Source organism: Bradysia coprophila (genome assembly GCF_014529535.1).
Source record: "Bradysia coprophila strain Holo2 chromosome X unlocalized genomic scaffold, BU_Bcop_v1 contig_130, whole genome shotgun sequence".
Taxonomy (NCBI): domain Eukaryota; kingdom Metazoa; phylum Arthropoda; class Insecta; order Diptera; family Sciaridae; genus Bradysia; species Bradysia coprophila.
This window is the reverse complement of record NW_023503296.1, coordinates 574,904-597,530: the sequence shown is the minus strand read 5'-3', so window position 1 is coordinate 597,530 and position 22,627 is coordinate 574,904. Positions and strand designations below refer to the sequence as shown.

Genomic DNA, 22,627 nt, shown 5'->3' with positions numbered 1-22,627 from the left:
TTATGACTTCAAATTATTATCGAATATACATACACTACACATACTAAACATTGTTGTACGGTATAGAATTAGATGAAAATCTCATCAATTAGCTACAATACAACGTCCCAGATAATGATGTAAATATTATTTGCTTTTTACTTGGTAAGTTAGTTAGCCATTATAAATCGAGAGTGAATAAATGGTTAAATTTTTCTAGTATCGGTCATATCATGCCCGCACGTTAGTAAGCGGGTGTGACGAAAGTCCAATACCAAAAATGTTTTAGATTTTTTTTTGGTGACAGCAGAGCATATTTACAGCAACTTTTTGACTTCCCCTCCTTAACTCCAACGACTCCCAATAAATATTTGGAATCTATGTATCCATACGAGTTCGTATCCCGCACACGTCAGTCAAGGGATGATAATAAAGAAATTTAAACAATAAAAAAAAAAGTTTAACGAGCTATCACACGTTACAGTAGCTTATGATTTGGCTGAGATATTGAATTTCAAAGTTTTGTTTTTGTGAAAATAAGCAAAATCTCGTTTGTTCAGATAACTGAAGTCGCCTACGTTAGTTAGGTAGGTAGTTAGTTAGTTAGTTAGTTAGTTAGTTAGTTAGTTAGTTAGTTAGTTAGTTAGTTAGTTAGTTAGTTAGTTAGTTCCTATGGAAAAGTGGATCCAGAGGATTCAAAAGTTGGAAAAACCCCATATCTTGGTCGCTGGAACTCCCCAAAGTCTCCATACAAATGCTATATAAAACATAGCTAACGCCGACCCGTACGAAACACCTATTCGTATCAAAAGCCTTTAATGTGAAACTCTTCATTTCTCTTACTTCATTTTCTTCTCTGCTGAAAAACTATTCTCCCTTTAAAATCACTTACATTATCCACTCTTTGCCTTGTTATCATATACAACTAAATTGCCGGAGGCAATATAGACAGCCCCGTACGAAGACAAATTTCATAAATTCCTATTTAAACCGCTATATTTAATTATATTTCACTATAAATAAACATTTCACAGATATATATATGCTATTATATAGCTCTATATGCCTGTATAACACATAACAAATTATTTCCATGTTAACAGAAACTCTCTAAGTATCATTTTTCAGATAAGAGCTCACTCCAAGAGACCTATCTCACGCTTCGGAGAACATAATTTCTTAAAAAAATTTTCCCTGATTGGTACGGTCAATACCTATCTAATAAAGCTAAAACAGACGAAATATGTTCAAATGTGGCCGACCTACAAGCAAAAACTGCTTGCCGCCCTGTGCCTGTTCCACACCAAGGGGTCTAACTCACGAGTCGGTCATCCGATTTCCATAAACTTTTTTTTTTTGTCGATCGGTATTGGAAATACCTTTTATTTGACGTATCACTTACAAGTTTAACGTTTAAATGTCCGGGGATATCTTCGAAAAACCGTAAAGCACTTATTGGGCCACAGCTCGGGAGGGGTCGATCCAAAATCACTTATCTTCGAACTTAGCCTGTCTTTTGACATTACCAAACGGGAAAAAAAAGAATTTTCAAAATCGGATGCGTTTTACTCAAGTTATCGTGCAGACAGACAGACGGACAGACGGACATTTTTTTTTCGCGGATTTGGCATCTCTAGACAACCACAATAGGTTTCCCCTTACTCAGGGAGTCCAATTCGACGTGTTACAAACGTATGCGTAAACCTATAAGACCCCAGTACTTCGTACGGGTCTAAACAATTTTTATGTGTGTGTGTTGTATAATTTGGTGAATGATATGGATGGTCATGTGGTGAAGGTGTGTGTTGTTTTGGGATGTGTTTCTTGTTGGAAATTGTGTAGATCATTAAGTATTAACTTCGAAGTGACTATTCGCACGTGAATATTATATTTTCGATATAAGTGAGGTATTCCAAAGTTGGTTCCTAAATTTTGGGATAACAGATTATTCCTCTGACACTTCCTGACTTCCGTCTGTATTTTTTTTATGAATTTGGGTTATTTTCGATATAAGCGAGGTGTTCCAATGTTGGTTCCTAACTTTTGGGATGAGAGATGATTCCTCTAGCACTTCCTAACTTACATCGGATTTTTCGATGGATTTTGGTTATTTTCGATGTAAATGAGGTGTTCGAAAGTTGGTTCCTAAATTTTGGGATGACAGACGATTCCTCTGGCACTTCCTAACTTCCATCGGATTTTTCAATGGATTTGGGTTATTTTCGATATAAGTAAGCTGTTCTGAGGTTGGTTCCTTGAGATGACATATGTTTCTTCTTGCACATCAATTTTCGAAAGAAAATTTTACAAAAAAGATTGCATCACAGGTGGCAGATGTTGAGGAAAGTACGGTTAGGAAAATGGTTAAAATATGGAAAAATACGTTTCTGAAAGATGGAATTTAAACGGAAGAAAACCGAATCATCTGCCACTTGTGACACAATTGTTTTTGTAAAATTTTCTTTCTAAAATTTTTTGGGCTCATCTTGTGTTGATAAAACGTTTGCGTATAGGGGCAGAATACGTCACCCTCAGCGATATCAGTTATTTTGTAAGTAAGGTAACCCCTTTAAGGGTTTTTTGACTGATATTCTTGTAGCGTATAGTCACATTCGACGGTGGGTTTGCCTAATATATAATTAGACTAAAAGATCTCGACTAGAAATGTTTGTTCTGACATAGGGCAATGGGTCTGGTGCTCATCTCTGTTAAACTGACGTTATCAAGGTTTTGATGTCACAAAGTATGACGTGAGTACTTTTCGAATTTCCAACTTGTGTGGTACGTCAGACCTTTACCTTCTCCACTGTAAATCAAAATCTATCGAAATGTAGCCTCTACATACATCGAGATAATCACTGGTTATGCTGAAAACGAAAAATATAAGATACGAACGCTGCAACAAACACCCTGAAAAGTTGTTATTTAAGATATCTTTATCATCTGTTAAGCCCTCACAGCGACGACTAAAATCTGCGTTGAGCTCTAGCTAATGCTAGATTTTGTCGGGACTGTCAAAATTCTGCTTATGTCAATGGGGAAGTAGTAACTACACTTTCGAACTTGAAAGGCTGCTTTTTTAATTCAAGTACCAGGAACTCATTACAGTGTGAAAATAGGTTTACTACTTCTGAATTGCGATTGTTTTAAACTTGACACCAGCTCGCTCGTATAAAGATATAGTTTCTATAAAAAAGACATAGATGTTGATGGATCAAATACTGCTATATCCACTTTTATTTACATTTGTTTAGAATCCAAGAAAGCAGTCTGGGATTTTGTAAAAAAAACATTTAGGATCTCAAAATTATACAAACAGATTAGTTTTACCCAACCGCTGAATTCGAGGCTGAATTGATCCTGATTTCATTAGACATTCACTTGAAAAGTCATATTGTAATGTTTGATTTTATTTGTACCGTTTGAGTGATGAAATTTTGGGTGTAATTGAGCTGATAATTGGGTGTAATCATCATCAGAAAATTCTCATTGAATTATGCTCGACTGACTTTGGAATTTACCCAAATACCCAAATCCACTTGCTAAGATTTATCTCTCTAAAATATTTGTCTCAAAATACTTAGTCTTTGAATATAAACGAAGCGTCCATCTCTTCCACACTTCCTACAATTGTTTTTACGCATAACGAAAAATATTGTTTCCAGGATCGAGTAATTCAAGTAAATTGTATACATTGATGAAAACTGCTGCATGTTGCTTGTAAATCATTGTTTCAACCAATAACGAAATTTCCATTACATATTTGAAATCATACGAGCAATGATTTATGGAAACTGTAAGCTGCATGATTTACATGAATAACAAAAACCTCAACTCTAATGAATTTGAATACGGAATATTGAACAAACCAATTGTATTCTAAAATATTTTTTTAGGAGAAACAAAAAAAAAGACTTCAACTTTTCACAATTCTTAATTCATTCCGCTTTGGCCTCATAAACTTCACAAATTGTTTATTATTAATACATCGTTACTATGACTATAAGCGGTGGCGCCAGGCCGCAAGAATAAAATTTGTATATTTTTTAATCTAAATAAAAATAATCACTTTCAATTATATGAAACACTGCTCTCTCGGGTATAACACTTAGGGAAAATAAACAGATGAAAATGAATAAATTGTCTTTATTATTATGCTGTTTAACTATTAGTGTACCTTTTTTTCGTTCGTGAAGTGTACACTATCTTAATGAATAATATTTATTTTAATTCGTAAACAAATTATTAAACAGAAAACGTCTTGTGCAACAGTGTTACATTGTAACACATTAACACCCTTCTTAAGTCGAAGTAATCACTATTGAAAATTCGTATAGTAATGACTAACGTGATTTACGATGCTTACTACTTACGTAATGCATTATGCTGTCCCGAACCGACTGTTAATGGTCTCTAAATCGAGCCTATTAAAGCGTTAAAACGATTCAATCAAACTTACTGCAAGCCATATGGTATTAATGCATCGTTTTTTGATATGATTTGATAACGTTTTTGATCCTTATTGGTCACAAGATTTTTCGTAGAACGACCATACAAATTATTGCCAAAGGTGCAGGACAGATTCAGATCTGTCATGTTAAGGCACATCACAAAATGTTTATGTGAGAAAACACCAAGGGTCCGTGGTTAGGAACTTGAATAAAATACGTGTGCTCTTGAGTAATAACAAAGAGATAATGTTTTATTGATTCTTCAGGTTGGCTCGATATAAGACTATAGGGTCGGTATGTAGATACTTGTTATGAATTAAGTTGTTAGCGTTACACTAGTCCAGCATATAACAACAGTTTACATAGCGTTAGAGAACGTCAAAACCTGGCCTAAAGAGCGATTGACCCTTTGCAAATTTGTAGCCCACATTTAGGCGGAAAAATAGTCGTTTGATGATTTCTCTGAACCATTAAAGTGTGCAAAAAAGAGTTGCTTTTAAAAAAAAAATTGGTTTATTAGGTAGGCTACAAAGAGTCCATTGCTCGTAATAAAACAAATTTTATTTGAACAATACCAACCGAGAGACGTTATCAGCTTAAAAAATACATTATAGCTTGAATTTCGTGGATGGGGCCTTTTAGGAATCATTATCGAAATGTTCATATAGATGAAACTGAGGTAGATTTTACCATTAACGTTACAACTTAATAACAATTTATTCTATTATAAGGCTGTGACAACATTCTCCTTTTTTTTCTCCTTCGCCATGAACAGATTCAAAAAATGGCGAAATCATTTTTCAACACAAAACTTGTTTATTTACCACTCAACTACACCCAAAAAAAAGTTCTACGTTTTAATCGCCCAAAAACACGATAAGACCAATGGTTTACTCATCCGTACACCATGTACATTTAAAACGTACAGTAAGTGTCATACAGACTTTGACGTTTATTTGTCAATTTAAAAATAGATCAAAGCTAATTAACGATTGGTAATGATACAATCATATCATATCATCTGTTTTTTAGTTTGGAAAAAGGATCACAAGCATAAATAATAAAAGAAAAAAAAACAAGTTTAGCTGGATTTGAACCAGGTACCTCTCACACGTCAGGCTAAGACTTTCCTGCTGAGCTAACAGGCCGTTAAGATTATCAACGTGAATTTCGACCGGCTTCAATTAACGGTTAAAAAGTAAAGTAAATGATTGATTGGCACAGTGGTGCTTTTTTAGTTTCAGATTCGACGATTTTGTAAAAGTTTTATTTCGTTTTAAAATATTTCCCGACTTATATATCCAAAAAGTATAATTTCAAATCGAAGTTGGCAAAATCTTTTAAAAAATGACGATCATGTTAAAAACTGACACGACAAAATTCATAACATCTTGTCAGTTATTAACATCACCTGCCAAATGACAGTCTTCCGCCATCAGCAAATAGTTTTTTCTACTTCCTACGTCTGTTGTGCTTCAAGCCTGTAGTCACATTTTAACCTAAGTGGGAATGGTAGACAAACTAGCTGCAAATTTTACGAGCAACCTTACATTTATCAATCACCTTGATCGGCCTCATCAGATCAAAGTTAGGAATTCTTGATGTGGCTGCCCTCTCCGTAATTTCGAATCAAACCCGCATCAGATTTTTTTTTAACATTTTCATTTAATTTTTTTTAATTCCACAAATAAAAATTATGGTTGTCTAAGAAAATAATTGCAAAAAAGATATCTGAGGAGCGGAATGAGGTCAAATTGGTTGAAATATAGAATTCACAATTGCAACTGTGACAGTTGAACTGTCACATGATAAGTACGGATTAAATGTACAACAATGTACGAAGAAAGTGTACATCAACATACGGATAAAACCCCCAAAAACACGATAAGACCAATGGTTTACTCATCCGTAAATTGTACATCCAAAACGTACTTTCTACGGGTTACTCGTAGAAATTGGGCGATTTTAATGTACATCCAAAATTTCATTTTTTTGGGTGTACCTAACAAATTTCTCGTAAGACAAAAAATAATTATGGAGAAAATGTCGCAAATTTATATAGTCTCTTCTCCCAGTGCCCCCGTTTTTAATTATGGAGGTTAAATCTCCCTGGAAAGTGACGTCGTTTTTTGTAACAAAAAGAAAATCAATGTCCAATGTCCCATAACTGAAAATAGGTATCCAAATATATTGAAAATAGGGCACCGGCTAAGAAATATTTGTAATATTTTTACGTGGGCGGGATTGTGAAAAATTGATTTTAAAAATGTGAAGTTTTGGTTTCCAGATTACCCGACACCAATGTAAGATCGATATTTCCACATTTCCCCACTACCGAAATCTTTTCTGAGTTGTTGTGGTATCAATTCTTATTCCACACATTTAGAGAGTAAATCTAGATTCTAAAGTTTCTAAAAAAATGCGAAATCTAGTTTCTCCTTTGTCTTCCATAAACTATGTATGCTATTGCTATACGCTATACAAACCAGAAAGAACAACTCCTTAGAATATGTCGGCATTCACAATTTAATTAGTAGGATTTAATACAAAATTAAAATTTGTAATTAACGAAAGTCATTGCTGTGTAAAACTGCTTGCTAACCAATTTAAGTGTGGAGTATTACACATTCGAAATAAATGATATTAGTAATCCCCCAAAAATCCCAGAAGGGTAAATGTGACGCAAGTCCTTTATCTTACTTACAAAATAACTGATATCGCTGAGGGTGACGCATTCTGCGCCTGTACGTAAACTTTTTATCAACCGAAAAGTGACCCAAAAAGTTTCAGAACACACACACACACACACACACATACAAATTGGTTTATATATGACATTTGTATATGGACCCAAGTAGCATTTCAGAAAAAATAACTTATTCGTTAAAATAACGTTGTAGCAACGTTGCCACAACGGTTGTGCAACCGTTGTTGCCCGGTTATAGTTTAGCCTACGTCAATTAACCGTTGGATAACCGTTAAACAACGAAAAAGTTAAAAATTATAGTTGTTCTACCTTAAATTTTTAACTTTTTCGTTGTTTAACTGTTATCCAACGGTTAATTGACCTAGGTTAAACTATAACCGGGCAACAACGGTTGCAAAACCGTTGTGACAACGTTGCTACAACGTTATTCTAACGAATAAGTTATTTTTTCTGAAATGCTACTTGGGGAGACTTTGAGGAGCTCCAGCTCCCAAGATATGGATTTTTTCCAACTTTTGAACATTCCATTGTTATTTTTGGGCCATTATCAGCCTATAACCAAAATTTCAGGAAAATCTATAGAAACGTTTAGGAGTTCCTGGATCCTGGAATCTTGGAACTAACTAACTAACTAACGTAGGCGATTTCAGTTATCTGAAAAAACGAAATTTTGCTTATTTTCCTACAAACATCAATGTTTCGAAGTTCAATATCTCGGCCAATTTTGAAGCTGCAGTAACGTGTGATAGCTCGTTGAACTCGTATGGATTCCGAGATTCCAGATATCCTGGTTTGGGGGTCGTTTGAGTAAAGGGGGAGAAGTCAAAAAGTGGCTGTAAATATGCTCCGCCGTCCTCAAAAAAATTTTGGTAAAACATTTTTGGTAGTGGACTTGCGTCACGCCCGCTTACTAACGTGCGGGCATGATGTCATAAAATAAGAAACGCTTCTTATGAATCAAGTAAGCTTTTATCACAATGAAAAATGAAAGCTCGTTTTTTTGTATGCCATAAAAAGCTTTCGATATCAAGAAAATCTTTACATTAAAATAAAAAAGAGAAGAAAATTTTGGAAGAAAGTTCTAGCTTGGAAATTATTATAAATATCTAGTTAAAAAGTTTGCCGATTTTTTTGTCGCTTAAGTTGATTTAAATCATCAGTGATGATTCATCACTTTAAATTTTTTTAAGTAATCCATTACTTCTTTTGTTTTTAAGTGTCGTCTAATTTTTGATACCAAGTCCTTCTTTGGTTTTACAATATAGGTACTTTTTCCTATATATAAGAGAACGCTAGTTACAGATTATCATTCAATGACGACACCATTGTCAATAACAGATGATAAGCCACGTTAGATATGCTTGTTGACTATTGTTTTCCATTTGTTGCTTTAATTCGAAATTTGATGGACCAACCAACAATCAAAGCTGTTAACATTAAAGCCGCACTAACTTTTATATATAAACAGTTTGGATCGTGTACTTACAAGTGGTCAGAATTCGTCATAACAGATTAAGTATGATTTTTACTTGATCACATTTTACATTTCCAGCACCTCAGAAATTTTGAAAGCAATTAAGAATATAATTACCAATGGTCTCGGAATGGACTCGGTTTGTTTCCGAATGTGTCGTGTTTGTAGACGTTGTATGGAAAGAGAGAAATCGCAATTCGTTTTTGTGGTTGGACTTGAAATTTGATCAAAAATGGATGACGAATCATATGGGAAAGAATGTGAATGCAGCAGTCGAAGGAAAGAAGAAGGAAAATCAGGATGCGGATTTCGACGGGATTCGGTAAAGTTTGAGTAGTGCCCCCTGGTTAGTTTGGAGCTCTGTTGCTGTTGGATGTCGATCTTTGTGAATTGAGTGTTAGTGAGTCATTCTTCGCAAATTGATTTACGACAGTCATGATGCACTCTTCGTTACAACGAATTGAGTCATGGTTAACTCTTCGTTGCAACGAATTGAGTCATGATGGACTCTTCGTTCCCACGAGTTGGATTGGTGTGTTTTGCATCACGAGGTAACGTCTTTCTCAAGCGTGTGTGCTGAGAGGAGTTGATCTTTGCGAATTGAGTGTTGGCAGGTCATTCTTCGCAAATAGAGTTTCAACGATTTAATTAGAAGTAGGAAACTGTCACCTCTATTTTTTCTTGAAATAAATGGAATAATAATAAAATTTTCACTTTTTTCTTTTTCGGACGTGACGAACGGAGCTTGACGGAGTTTTCCAACGAGACTGGGTTTGTGCGGTGGTATGTGTTTTGGTTTTTTGTTGTTTGAGTGATATTCTTGTCTGTATTTTTACTCTTATGTTGGTGCTACATTTTTGGGATTGTATCAGAATAGCTTTCTTTGACGCCCGATTTTCCATCATCAGATGGCAATTACTTATGTAAACTTTCTAACGCTATAGTTTAATTGAAAGATTTACTGCTGTCTTGTGTAAGAGGCTAACGGAAACAACTGAAGATAGTCAGTTCACTCTGGCTTTTAGACCACCGCTAGTTCTCGAGGTCGAAAAAGCCTTTTTTTTCTCAATCCATTCACTTAACGCGAGTCCTGGGTAAGGGAAGTGTGTTGTTTTTTTAGTTTCATTTTAATAGGCATTTCAGCTGTGGAATGAAGATGAAGAACGCCATCTCGCTGTGATTCATTTCAGGTTATACTCTTCATTGAGTATATAGAAGTAAAGGACAGATTAGGCTTAGTCCAACCACTAATAAACCACTGCGTTACGGGCGTTCCATACAAAATAAGAGTTCAAATCACCGTTAAAAAAAAAATCTGTTCTTGTGCCTGTTATTGGAGTGCGTTGATGGACATACGTATATAAAATATATTTTTTTTATAAAAAAATTTATTTATATAAAAAATGATCAACAACAGAGGAACTAAAAAGAATAACAAACAAAATTTCAAAAATTTAAACTGTAACAACCCCTACTCAACTGACGAAGTCAATCACTTATCAATGATGATGACCATGTCCTCCATGTCCATGGGATTTTTCTGTATGCAAAATATGTTTGTATACAGTGTATGGCACCTTGTACGGTTGGGGCACTGGAATTTCAATTTTTTTGTAAACGTGTACGGGGAATGGTTTTTTAACTTCGACTGGATACGGTTTTTCAACGGTATATGGAACTTTTTTCTCAATGATTTCAGTTCGGACTTTGTATACTGGCACTTGAATGGGTTGTTGGACAGTAATGTGAACCTGAGGGCAAAATAATAAATTTACTCTACGTTCAGTTCAGAGCTGAAGATTTGTAACACAGCGGAATTTCGGAATAGTCGGAAGAATAACAATAAAAAAAACTTACCGGGTAGGGTTGTGGAATTTTAACTTTGACGTAATTTGGAACGGCAACTGGAACAGGGTGAGGAATTGGAACCCCAATTTTCTCATAGACAGGAACTGGATGTGGTTTTGATTCCACACTATGTGTTGTGTGTACATGATGGCCTCCATCATCTCCGCCATATCCATGATCGTCACCACCACCACCACCTCCGAAGTCGTTATGACCGTCTCCTCCATATTCAGCCACGACAGCCGAAATTACAGCAGCAACAACCAAAATTGTTTTCTGCACAAAGAGAAAGGTTTTTTGGATTAGTCAGTGTTGCTGAGCGTGCAGAGTTGACTTGTGGTAAAAGGAGATGTTGACATTATACACTAAAGGTCTAGGATGTGGTACTTGGAAACAGTTAATTTTGTTTGTGGAAGTTGTTTTCATTCAGATGATACAAACAGTAAGAATTATCGTAAAACAGCTGAATGAAAAAGTCTAAAAACAAGCTAACAAGCCGTATTTACTAAGTTTGAATAAATAGTGTGGGGTTGTTGTGGGTACAAGAATTGTCTCAGATTAATCCGTTTCAGCTTTTTGAAATTTATCCATTTTGTTTTAAGAGCTGTGTGATACTAAAGATTCACTTTAAGTTTTTTTTCCTTTTCACGTGACTATTAAAGATTCTTGAGCTATTTAGTAAATAACTACTTCAACTTGGAGACTTTTAGGCAAAACATAAGCTATCGTAGTACGAATCGCTACACATATTATTTTCTCTGCTACTTTTTCTTTCACTTGATGTTAAGTTCACCAATTCGACTCCTTCCTCAGTTGGTTATGTAAGCAAGACACGATGACAAAAATGAATCTTACACAATATCACATTACTTCTTCACGCACTATACGTACCATTGAATTCATTATGAAATATTATCTACCGAAAAAAGAAACGAAAAATCACTTTCTTTTTAAAAAAAAAAACGTATTTTACACACAACAGCAATAACACAAAAATTCTGCAACTTCTAAAGTATAGCACGATGCTCACTCGTTTGCTCTGAGTTGATTAATGAACCTTTCTCCGTAATATGCCCATTTTATATATCACGCCAAAATCACCATTTCTCATTTCACCAAATTTAACTTCGACAAAAAATCATTTCTAATTGCACATTAAATAATAAATAGCAAAGTCAATCAGCATAACGTAATGTAATGTATAACAAAGTGAAAGATCTTTCGACGAAGACAAAAGTATAAGGTTAATATACACAATGCAATCAGCTGAGATTCATGTGTATATCTCTCGGTACTTTCCTCTTATTATTATTATAAAACAAACACAAGTGCAATTTACATTGTATGGATACAGAAAAAAACATTCACCTTTGATCTTATTTCGCTTTTATTAAATAATTTTAGTTGATTCGTTTGATTGTTACCTTCTGTACAAGAATTATCTTAGCTACTGACTCTTGATCAGAGATCGAGTTAAAAATTCATTCAATGTGATGCCTACAATCATTGCTAGAATTAATTTCTAGACAATTATAGTACTAGTGATGTGCAGCATACAATGTTATAGTGTTGGTCCCATTAAAAATTTCTCTCTCAACTTTTCAACAGTCCTAAGCATGCAAGAATTACTGTGCCATTTATGTTAGTTCTCTAAGAACTGCTCTTGTTCTTGTATTCTATTTCGTTCCTTCTACTGCGTGAACTTAGCTAAAGTTTGTTTAAATTCAATTATTCACAATGAAGCATCACTTCATAGACTACGAAAAAGCTTTCGATTCAGTGGAGACATGGTCGATATTGGACTCATTGAACGAATGCAGAGTGGACTTGAGGTACTCTAATACAATTCGATATGTGTACGAAAATGCCACGTCGTGGGTAAGACTTGGTGAGAACACAGATAATTTCAAAATCGGTCGAGGTGTAAGACAAGGAGACACCATCGCTCCGAAGTTATCCACATCAGTCCTCGAAAGTGTTTTTAAGAAATTGGATTGGAGTAAGATGGGAATGAACGTGAACGGCAAGTACCTGAGTCACCTCCGTTTTGCAGACGACATTGTCCTTATAGCAGTTGATCTGGATCAAGCACAAACAATGCTACAACAGTTGAACGAAGAATCGAGCAAAGTGGGTTTAAAGATGAACCTAACGAAAACGAAGGTCATGACGAACATCGACGACGACAGAGAAATTAAAATTGGAGACACAGTGATTGAAAGAGTCGATAGTTACGTATACCTTGGTCACAAACTGAAATTGGGATTGGACAATCAAACTGCCGAAGTGAAGCGAAGAATTGGTCTAGGTTGGGCAGCTTTCGGTAAACTCAGGCTAATCTTCAAGAGCAAGATGAATAACAGCTTGAAACGGAAAGTGTTCGATTCATGTGTCCTCCCAGTCCTAACATATGGAGCGGAAACGTTAACATGAACGAAAGCATCAGAAAACAAGCTGAGGGTTGCTCAAAGGGCCATGGAACGAAGTATGTTGGGAATTTCGCTTAGAGACAAAATGACAAACGAATGGATCCGACAACAGACAAGAATCGTCGATGTCATGGAAAGGATAGCGTCTCTAAAGTGGAATTGGGCAGATCATATTGCAAGAATGACGGATGAACGTTGGACAAAATCGATCATGAACTGGAGACCACCAACAACCCGACCTATGGGAAGACCACCAGAACGTTGGACGAATAGCATCAAGAGAGCAGTAGGAACAAATTGGCAGCAAGTGTCAACAGACCGTTCAAAATGGAAGGAGGAAGGGGAGGCCTACATCCAGCAGTGGATATACAATGGCTGAAAAAGAAGAAGAAGCACCACCTAGAAACGAGAAATACGACGCTTTGTACTGTGATAAAGAAAAATTTAACGACACATAAGTCTACAACATTCACGCTTTCTTGCAATTACAGATTCGATGACTTCAAGTTGCTGAGGAAAACTACTTGCGCCTTCTGATTATGTTTTAATTACTCATATCTACCTACACATCCTGTTGTGCTTTTAAAGGAAAGGCTGAAGGTAATCTTTACTTCGATAATTTTAGAGGGTTGACACTATACGTGTTCCGTACGTTTTTGATAGTCTTTGAATTTCTTTTGGCTGAACAACTTACTGCCTTTGTTGTGTATATCAACATCTTTAATAAAAACCAGTCTGGATTTATAAGACATTCTAGATGTTTTTGATATACATGCTACGGGTATACGGGGAAGGACCTAAGACGTATCTAGATGAGCTGCAAAGACGCCAGAATGGCTGCATAAAGTAACGGTGCTGTTCCAGCTACCGTCTACTTATCTCTACACTGGTCCACAAATTAGTAAATTCTAAGTACAGACTAAGTACAACTCCAGGAGCGATCATTGGGCACTGTGGGTTGAATCAGTATTTGGCGGAAAAGAGAATCTCAAACGATTCCAAATGTAACTGTGGCTTGGGAGAGAACGCTGGGTTTCACGTTCTGTAAATGCCCATAGTATTACCTTCTCAGCCACAGTTGTACCGTCTGACGTACCCAAACCAGGACCACTACCATTTTAAATGTATGTTCTTAGTTGGTACTGGGAGGTTAAAATGATTTGCATGATGGACAGAGTAGAAGCAACCCAACCTGATCTAAATCTAACACAGCACAGCTTCAATATTTTAATGAAATTTAGGATTTATTCAAGACCCAATTCGACGAAAGCAGCTAGTGCTCGTTGATTACGAGAATGTATAGTGATATTTTGATGGTAGTCAGTTCTAAGTGATTAAGATAGAAGCTGTAGTTAAAGATAATGACAAGTACAGAGTGATCTCTCCTTTTTCGTTTTCTTGAATTAGAGTGAAGCATTGTTGTTTCTGTAATCTAAAGTTTTTTTAAAATTAATTTTGGCTTTTGCCTGATTTATGTTTATTTTATTTCTTTTGTGTCTGTATTCCACGCTACAAATGAGGAATGGTTCCATATCTGATTGGCTCAATTTTCAAATTCTTGCTTCTATCTAACTGTAAAATTAATGCATCAGAATTCCAACGTGAAAAATGAACTTGTCTATTGACCAACTACGATCCCCGGTCTAAATGAATTTCCATTTTCAATTAATTTCAAATTGAAAGGCATATGAATTGACGTTGACCACCGGTAAAAACATTATATCATCGATCGAACTAGTCAACGGTTAAATTTAGTAATTTCAAATGAAGATTGTAGCACCGTAATAAAATCAACTGCGGTAATCCTGCCAATTCGAAATTGTTCGATGCAGACTTAAACATAAACTCTGTTGCATTCAAATCTCCCAGTCATATATTTCTTTAACCGAAATTAGCATACAAAGACTTTGAAAATCTAACAATAAATGATGCATTATGGTTGAATCAAAAACAATGTAACGAAATCGCAACGATGCAGATTACCATCGTTTTATTTGAATCATACACAAAAATTGTCATTTGAAAAATTTCTCGGAATTTTGGAAATTCGTCTCCGCAATTAACGTATAATATGCGTTGTTCATGTCCAGTCTACGATATGTAGAAGTATGTGCTACAAGTTCTTTTTTATTTCAATGAAAATAAAATCAATCATCTGCTGTGTGATAATCTTGAGACATTAAAATTTTACGTTAATTCCGAAAACTGTTTCCCTTAACATAACGTCAACAATGAACGTAACATTTTAAATTTTGTTATCAGAAGCACCCATCATAATTCGGATGCAATAAACTTTAAAATAAAATATTGTTTGCATTTGTATTTTTTATGAATTTTTACCTTAAATAGAACTATAAACACATGTGAGTGGAAGCAAACAAAAGTGTAATTTTATATGAATGAAATATCCTCATGGCAACAATAAAACAATTTATCTTGATATTCAAGCCCGTTTTATCATATTGTGATATTGTCTACACGGAAACGCTTGTTTATACATTAGAAACATATAATTACATGTGTTGTCGTTGATTGTGTACAGTTTATTGCACTTACTGAAAATGGAAATCATTTGAGACAAATAGTCGAGAGCAGAATCGTTGTAATACTTCATCTCAACAGGACATGATTCACAGTGAACTGTGAACCGGATTTTGGAGATGTAATTTAAATTAGCCTTTAATGTTACCGAAAAACGGCAATTGTACGAATCTTTTACTTCTTTTGTTGAAGCGTTAAGTCAGAACTGAAAAAAATTGGATTGGACCTGTCTTGTATTAAAGTTGTAAAATTGGATGATGTTCTCTTGTGCAAAGACGTTTCTGTGCCCAGAATCGAACGGCTTGTATCACGTAAGCCAGCTATCTCAACGGCTGTATTCCTCGATGCAACCGATTTCAATCCAAAAAAAAGTCTGGAAGGAAATTTGGACTAACAGCGCCATCGCTATCAACATATTCAACATCGAAACACACAATTCGGAGTTCCAACTAAATCGCAAGGTATGGTGCAGCCTAAATAGACTTAGAACGGGACATGGACGTTGCAATGACATGCTTTTCAAATGGAACATCAACAACGATCTCAGTTGCCAATGTGGATACGAACGACAGACCATGGCCCATATACTGTACGAGTGTCCAATCTTTAAGTTCAACGGAGACATTGGAATGGTTCTCTTTTTGTCTCTGGAAGCTGTGAACTGACTCGGAAAGTTGAGCCTTTGAAAGGTGATTTAACGTACTCGACGACACTTACTGTGATACGTGATTTTTTGTCTTAGTTATAATTGTTCGATTATCGCTATGATGTCTTTGTAATTGAGTGTGTAATCACCATACGCTAAATAAATAATAAATGTATTAAAGTTAAACATTCATACCTGACCTGTACGTACATCGAGTGCGAAGCTCGATGGAAGTATGCATCTCGCGGGTGTTCGAAGTTTTCTCTGTAGAGTGGACTGGTGCCCAACACAACCGTTTAATTTCTTCTTCACCAATACAATGCCAATTGTATAATCTTGTGACTCGTTGTAATAGTAGAGTGATAATAGTGGATTTCAACACAGCCCAATCCACACAAGATGTACACGTACATCGTTTTCTTTACACCGATTCGGTACTTCACACCACGTGTACCAATATACAGTAACCTCATGTAACTCAATTGTATTATTGGGATATTTTTTGTTTAGCCATGTGGGAAGTTTGTGTTTCGAGTCGATGGTGAAGGCTCTGTCCCAGAAGTCTAAACAGCAGGACAGTATCGTATTTTGAAAATACGAAAAACTAGTTTTAAGCGAGACGGTAATTTGTCGTTTTCTGGCACCAAGCAAGCGTTCCAATGGAAAAATTTACTTATCCACTTGTAGGAATTTTCCTCGTAGATAGCTGGCCAACAGTACTATTCTCAATACTTATAGGATTATTATTTAATCGAATCTTAAAACTTAAAATTCAAATAAACTTACGTAACTCAATATCATAAATCATTTTCTCAAAAAAAAAACCGTAACGAATATCGAGGTTATTGGTACGAGATTATAACGAAGAAAGTAATATTTTGTTAAACAAAAAAAATGAGACACAAAATCAAGTAGAAAGTCATTAAACGAAGAAAGCTATAAATGTGAGTTGTTCCGATCAATCAGCACGCTACTAAACCAATATGCAATTATTTATATTTTTTTCTTCGCTGACAAATTTTCTACCTAAACTTTCGTACAATCAGAACAAAGACAAGTGATATTCGTCCAACGGATTCTTTAACTCAACGTCTTCGTTTCGGTATCGAAATCGATCCTGCAGCAATATTCAAACATACAACCGTGAATAACATCTTCCAACTTGTTCTTATTTCAACAGTCAAATTGAATATTAATCAATCTTGGTTGTTTGTATCTTGTCTGTTATCTACTAATTATTTAAAGTTCTCATTTTGATCTTGATAAATATGCGAAATTATTTTGCTACATGGACAGAAATACACAACCAATTAATGCAAATTTTTGCTTATTTCAAGTTAAACATTATAACATTCGGTGATATTGATTCGGCCACACAAGAAGACAATCATATCTTTCCATCTCGGGCCGACGATGAAATCGACGGCTTAGATTTTGGGAAAAAATATTTAAACGGTCACTACCTACCATACAACAGTAACAAATATGATTTTACCCTATGCCTAACAAGTATGATAAAAAATCACTCACTGAAGAAATCAAAGATTGAGACTGAGACTGATACTATACCTTTCGAATTGAATGACTGGTATCTGTTAGATGTAATTCAGATGCATGATATAGAAGCCATACTGACATGATTCATTCTTGAAGTCCGCGTAAAATATGATTAAAAAAACCACGGAAAGACTTTAGTGATAAAAAGGACGATCAATCCAAATTGAAAGTATTTTAATTTGAAAAAACTAAAACAAAAAATAATTGGCTACGTTTTCGCACGTTATAAAGTATGCACTTCTTATACTCATGTTATTATCAAAGTCAATAACATCAGGAAGGTAAGTACCTAAATGTCACTTGATTTCCAGATCGTGATACTATGTCTCATGTTGTTTTCTCGTTTTGTTAGGTTTAGCTAATTAAAGTCGATTTTCAACTAATTTGATGCTTTAAGAGGGCATCGTTATCTTTAATTAGCCGTTGATTGATTATTAACAAGATGGTTTTGTTAAACTCAAACCCTACTTCAAATCGCTCACACGATTTCGATATACTTAACTCTCCGACATTATATACTCACTTTGGAATAAACGATAAAAAAGGGAATGTTCGTTTCAATCTTATTTGAGCAAATTACATGTTCTTTTACCTTTAATTAGAACATTGTGCTAATTACACGTAAGTGTCGTGACGGTGGAAAAATGTCACCACATTTACGGTGTTACATATTGCAGAGTCGTATCGTTGAATGCCATTTTATGTGTGTAACGTATACGGTGGTACACAATCACAATGTGATACGTGATGTCACATAAATGTTGAATATTTAGCTTTATGGTGAGAAAAAGTAAATACTGCAAATTTCCCGTATGAAACATTCAAAGTTACCACCGTATATACCTGCACCCATCTTATCTATATTTTATTACAGCAGAATTGAAAATCAACTGTTGAACGGGCACCGTTCAGAATTTTATTCAAAACGGTCTTCATATAAAAAAAATTTACAACCCAAAATCTCGCTCTCGTCAGTTATCATAACTTGTCATCTCACATAACGCATATATACACCCTCCTACAACCCATTCAAAAAAAAACCTCAACCACATTTTAAGAACCATCAACGTTCGTTCAATAAATCCAATAAAAGCCAATATAAATTCAACTTTAACCCAAAATCAATTTTTGTTGAATGATCACAACGAAAGTAATAAAAGATAAACCCAAAAGACTTGCATTGATGGCTTTTGTCTTTTCGCTTGCGAATGTTGTCCATTTTGATTGACAAAACTGACAAATGATGAAATTACATCAGTCAATCAAGGTATATGTTTATATATGTAAAAAAAAAGAAGTGGAGAAGTTGTTTCAGCTCATTCAAACTGAATATCAAAGACGATCAAAATGAATTTTACATTTTTATGCTTATGGAAGAGTGACATAAATTGAATTTTGCATGATGTTTATTTAAATAGGGGAATGTGGTGAAATACATTACTTAATCAACAATTATCAGGCACGTCTATGTATTTATATACCAAAGCAAGTGAGTTGTCTTTACGATTAGTTGTAATTGCTGTAAAAGAAAAGAAAAATATCGGGAAAAAACACGGTAATGGGAAAGTCTTTTGGTATGGATTTCAATCTCTCAAAATCACCCTATTTGCGAGTCTATGTTGGATATAAGACAATATTTACTTTGAAAAGTCCTGTTTATAAAATTTAAAATTTAAATACTATTTGTGCAATTGTACACACATATGCAGTTCAATGTGTATTAAAAGTGTTTTTAGAGTATCTGTTGTTGCTTCGGTTCTCTCATACACACTTTCTGTATTACCAATACTGCACACAACATGGGTATGAAAGTATAAAACATTTTAAAGTTACATAGAGCTCAAATGTATAGTCTACTTTAGGGCGATAAAGACTTAAACTTGTTAGTTAGGCAGCATAAACACCATTCAACGACAGAAAATCATCTCAATCAACAGACTAAGAATTTAAGTGCAATTGAAAACTAATTCAAAATTAGTTGTGTTAAAACACTTCTAACAGCGATTTAAAGCATTACTTTTTTGAAAGCTGCATATCAACAGTGTTATTATCGCGCCTATACTTCGTTTACTTAGCAATTTTCATGACATTTGATGCGAAATCTATTGCTTCATTTCTTTTAACATGTATATATAAAATCACATTAGCTTGTCTCTTATCTTTTCCGTCGTTATCGATAACAGATAAATAGCCAGCCGGAAATATAAGATTATCGATACAGACGGAGTTGATATTTCTCAGCTAACTCACGTGAATCACTACACTATCGTCGACGCACCAGAATTCATTAACCGGCGACAACACCCAAATATTTTCTGTCTTGTTACCGTAATTTTCTAGAAGTGGGTTTGTCGATGGTGTGTGACAAAACCGGGCGAAGAGAAAGGAAGCAAAAATACCGAGTTATGCATGGACTGCACATCCGCCTAAAAATCAAAATTACATAATTTCGGCTAGCATTAAACAAAAACACATCGAATTCGTCGGACAATTTATTAAGCTGGAAGATTCATTATAATTCCTTGCACTGTTAGGTTAATTGCCACATTTTTGTTTGACATTTTGCAGTGAAAATAGCAAGAGGAAGGTGGAGCATTGAAATTTGATACAAAGTTTAAAATGCAGCTAAAATGAAATTGAAGCCAACGGTAGCAGAAAACTGTCCACTCCATATGAAAATTCATAGATCGTTAGGCGAGTGACTTTCATCTACATACTATTTTGTCTCGAATGATTGTGGTATCATGTTGTTTGATCACTGAGTAAGTAGCCTCTTCTGATAATCTTTACTGTGATCTATTGCAGTGGACTAAGATTTTCTATGCTTCATAAATAACCAATAACAGATTACCACTACATTAGAGTTGAGCTTTTTTCAATTTGTCGAAGCAAAACGAATACAAACAACTACCAGTTTCCAGGGATTCCACGGAAAATTTAAAGTAAAAAAGTGGAAAAGTGAGTAAAAATAACGAAAATAGTTGCTTGAAATAGTTGATTTTCTGACGAAAAAGTTGGTAAAAAAGTGAGTTTTTAGGAACTTTTGTACCCTATTCTACATGAAGTTAAGGGTTTTACCACGCCTATGTTTCCCCTGCATGAAGCTACAGGTCAATCATTTAGCGATATAGCAAAAAAAATTAAATGAAGAATATACTGTAACCAATGTATTTCATAGACAGGGAGACAGCAGAGAAATGATAAGTTGGTACGCCTGTGGCGAGATGGAATGCGCATGAGGATTACAGCTGAATTGTATGTGAGAGAATTTCATACAATTTTGGGGCCTGCTCTACCCTAGCGCCCAGCTGTCATCCTCATGCGCATTCTATCATTTCTCTGGGAGAAAGTGCCAAAACATTAAAGAGAAATCAGTAGATATAAGATGCCTGATTCTCCTTGCAATTTTTTGACAGTCCTAACAGCAACTGGCTCAAAAATATGTAGAAGGTTTGATTGATTGATTGATTTAAAAAAGGTAAAAGTTTCAATCTGAAATTGGTAGAAGAATTCTGTACAACAGGAGAGGTTAGGTCGACGGAATCTTCGCTTAAGCATCGCGCCAAGGAAATTTAATGCAGGATGAATGTTAGGTACATTATTAGGATCATACTTCTAGGGTAAAGTTTTGTTCCTGTAATTTTTATGTCAATTTAACATCCATCCACAAAATACTGGACTGCAATATAGTGAACCTTAAGGTTATTCAAGTGAAATAGAAATATTGCGCAAGTGACTCAGGTGGAAGTTACTTGTTTTATTTTAGACACTTATAAGTTAGTAGCGAATTTTAAATTTTTTAATAAATTTTCAAAAATGTTGAGGTTAAAGTTTTTGGATGTTTTGAAAATTTACTTATAAGAGCCTGACTTATAACTTGAAAGCGTCTTGGTTATAATGTATACCTTCCACCTTATACGTCAATTCAATCATTTGCGCAATCCTTCTAAAAAAATCTAAAAGAAGGTGCACTATCAGTTAACTCTTTCAATTGACGATTTCCATCCTTATTGATAAGGATTCCAAAAGGAATTGGAAAATACTAACAATTTTTAAAGCTTAGGATTTTTATAAAATCTTTTTTTGTGCGTGAACGGTCAATACCATTGTTAAAAAATATAGCTATTGATGCATAAATGCAAATACGCAGCGGAGATACGTAGATTCATCTCAGAAACGACGACACGAGGTTACTCTGGTTTAATGCCTTTTGCAAGGCAATAGAAAATTTATAAAAGAGAAAAAGGAAATTTTCTAGCGCCGCAGGCGAAACTTTACAATTATAACATTTTCTAATCTATTTTAATTGATTTTAAAAAAAGTAAGTAAAGGGTCTGAAAATAGTTGAAAAAAGTGAGAAATAGAGCAAATAGTTCCTCACTTTTTCAGATATTGAAAATAGTTGGAAAAAGTGAGAAAAGTGAGTGCGTGGAATCCCTGAGTTTCATTCAGTGAACAGTGCTACGGCCGGGACTGGCCATACTGTGATTTTTTTTTCTGTGAAATTTTTAGTTTTTGGGCCTTTTACAAATGTGTTATTATCCTACTATGGAGAACTAAATAATTCGTTTGTCGGATAATCAAAGTTCCAGTGAAGATATGCTGTTCTACCAAAAGGTTAGTAGGGCTCACTAGTTGAGCAAAACACATTTTTTCGTGAATTTTGGTATAAAAGCGTGAATTTTTTACCATAGATATTGGGGATTCCAAAACGATTATGAGACTTTGAAATGAATGAGTGAACACCAGCGCCATCTACATCCGGTTGAAGTTTTCGATGCACTTTGATGAAGTGGAAGTAAGTAAACAAGACATCAGATGAGAATAGATTATTGTGCTATTCGCATAAATTGTTTCTTCGAACTGGCCTTCCCAGAATCCTTATCCTAATCGCCTTGTTTTGTGCTTTACACATACCTCTCATACATTTCAAAATTTGCTTGAAATGAGGTCCCACCACATATCTCAAATCACATAAGTAATATTTCTTTTGAT

The 22,627-nt window shown here is 34.9% G+C and overlaps 1 protein-coding gene across 1 annotated transcript; it reads right to left on the bottom strand.

Moving 5' to 3' along the window:
* Positions 1–9,999: 9,999 nt before the first annotated feature.
* On the bottom strand, positions 10,000–11,669 carry LOC119067855 (proline-rich protein 4). Its single transcript, XM_037171094.1, has 3 exons — positions 11,351–11,669; positions 10,469–10,735; positions 10,000–10,362 (listed from the first exon to the last, which is right to left on the bottom strand). Exons 1-3 carry the CDS (start codon positions 11,360–11,362, stop codon positions 10,111–10,113), a joined length of 531 nt encoding a protein of 176 aa, XP_037026989.1. The 5' UTR covers positions 11,363–11,669; the 3' UTR covers positions 10,000–10,110.
* Between the last annotated feature and the right edge of the window lie 10,958 nt (positions 11,670–22,627).

Coding starts and splice junctions, on each gene's coding strand:
- LOC119067855 (XM_037171094.1), bottom strand. Junction 10,363..10,468: donor AAATTCCACAACCCTACCCG/GTAAGTTTTTTT, acceptor TTTTGCCCTCAG/GTTCACATTACTGTCCAACA.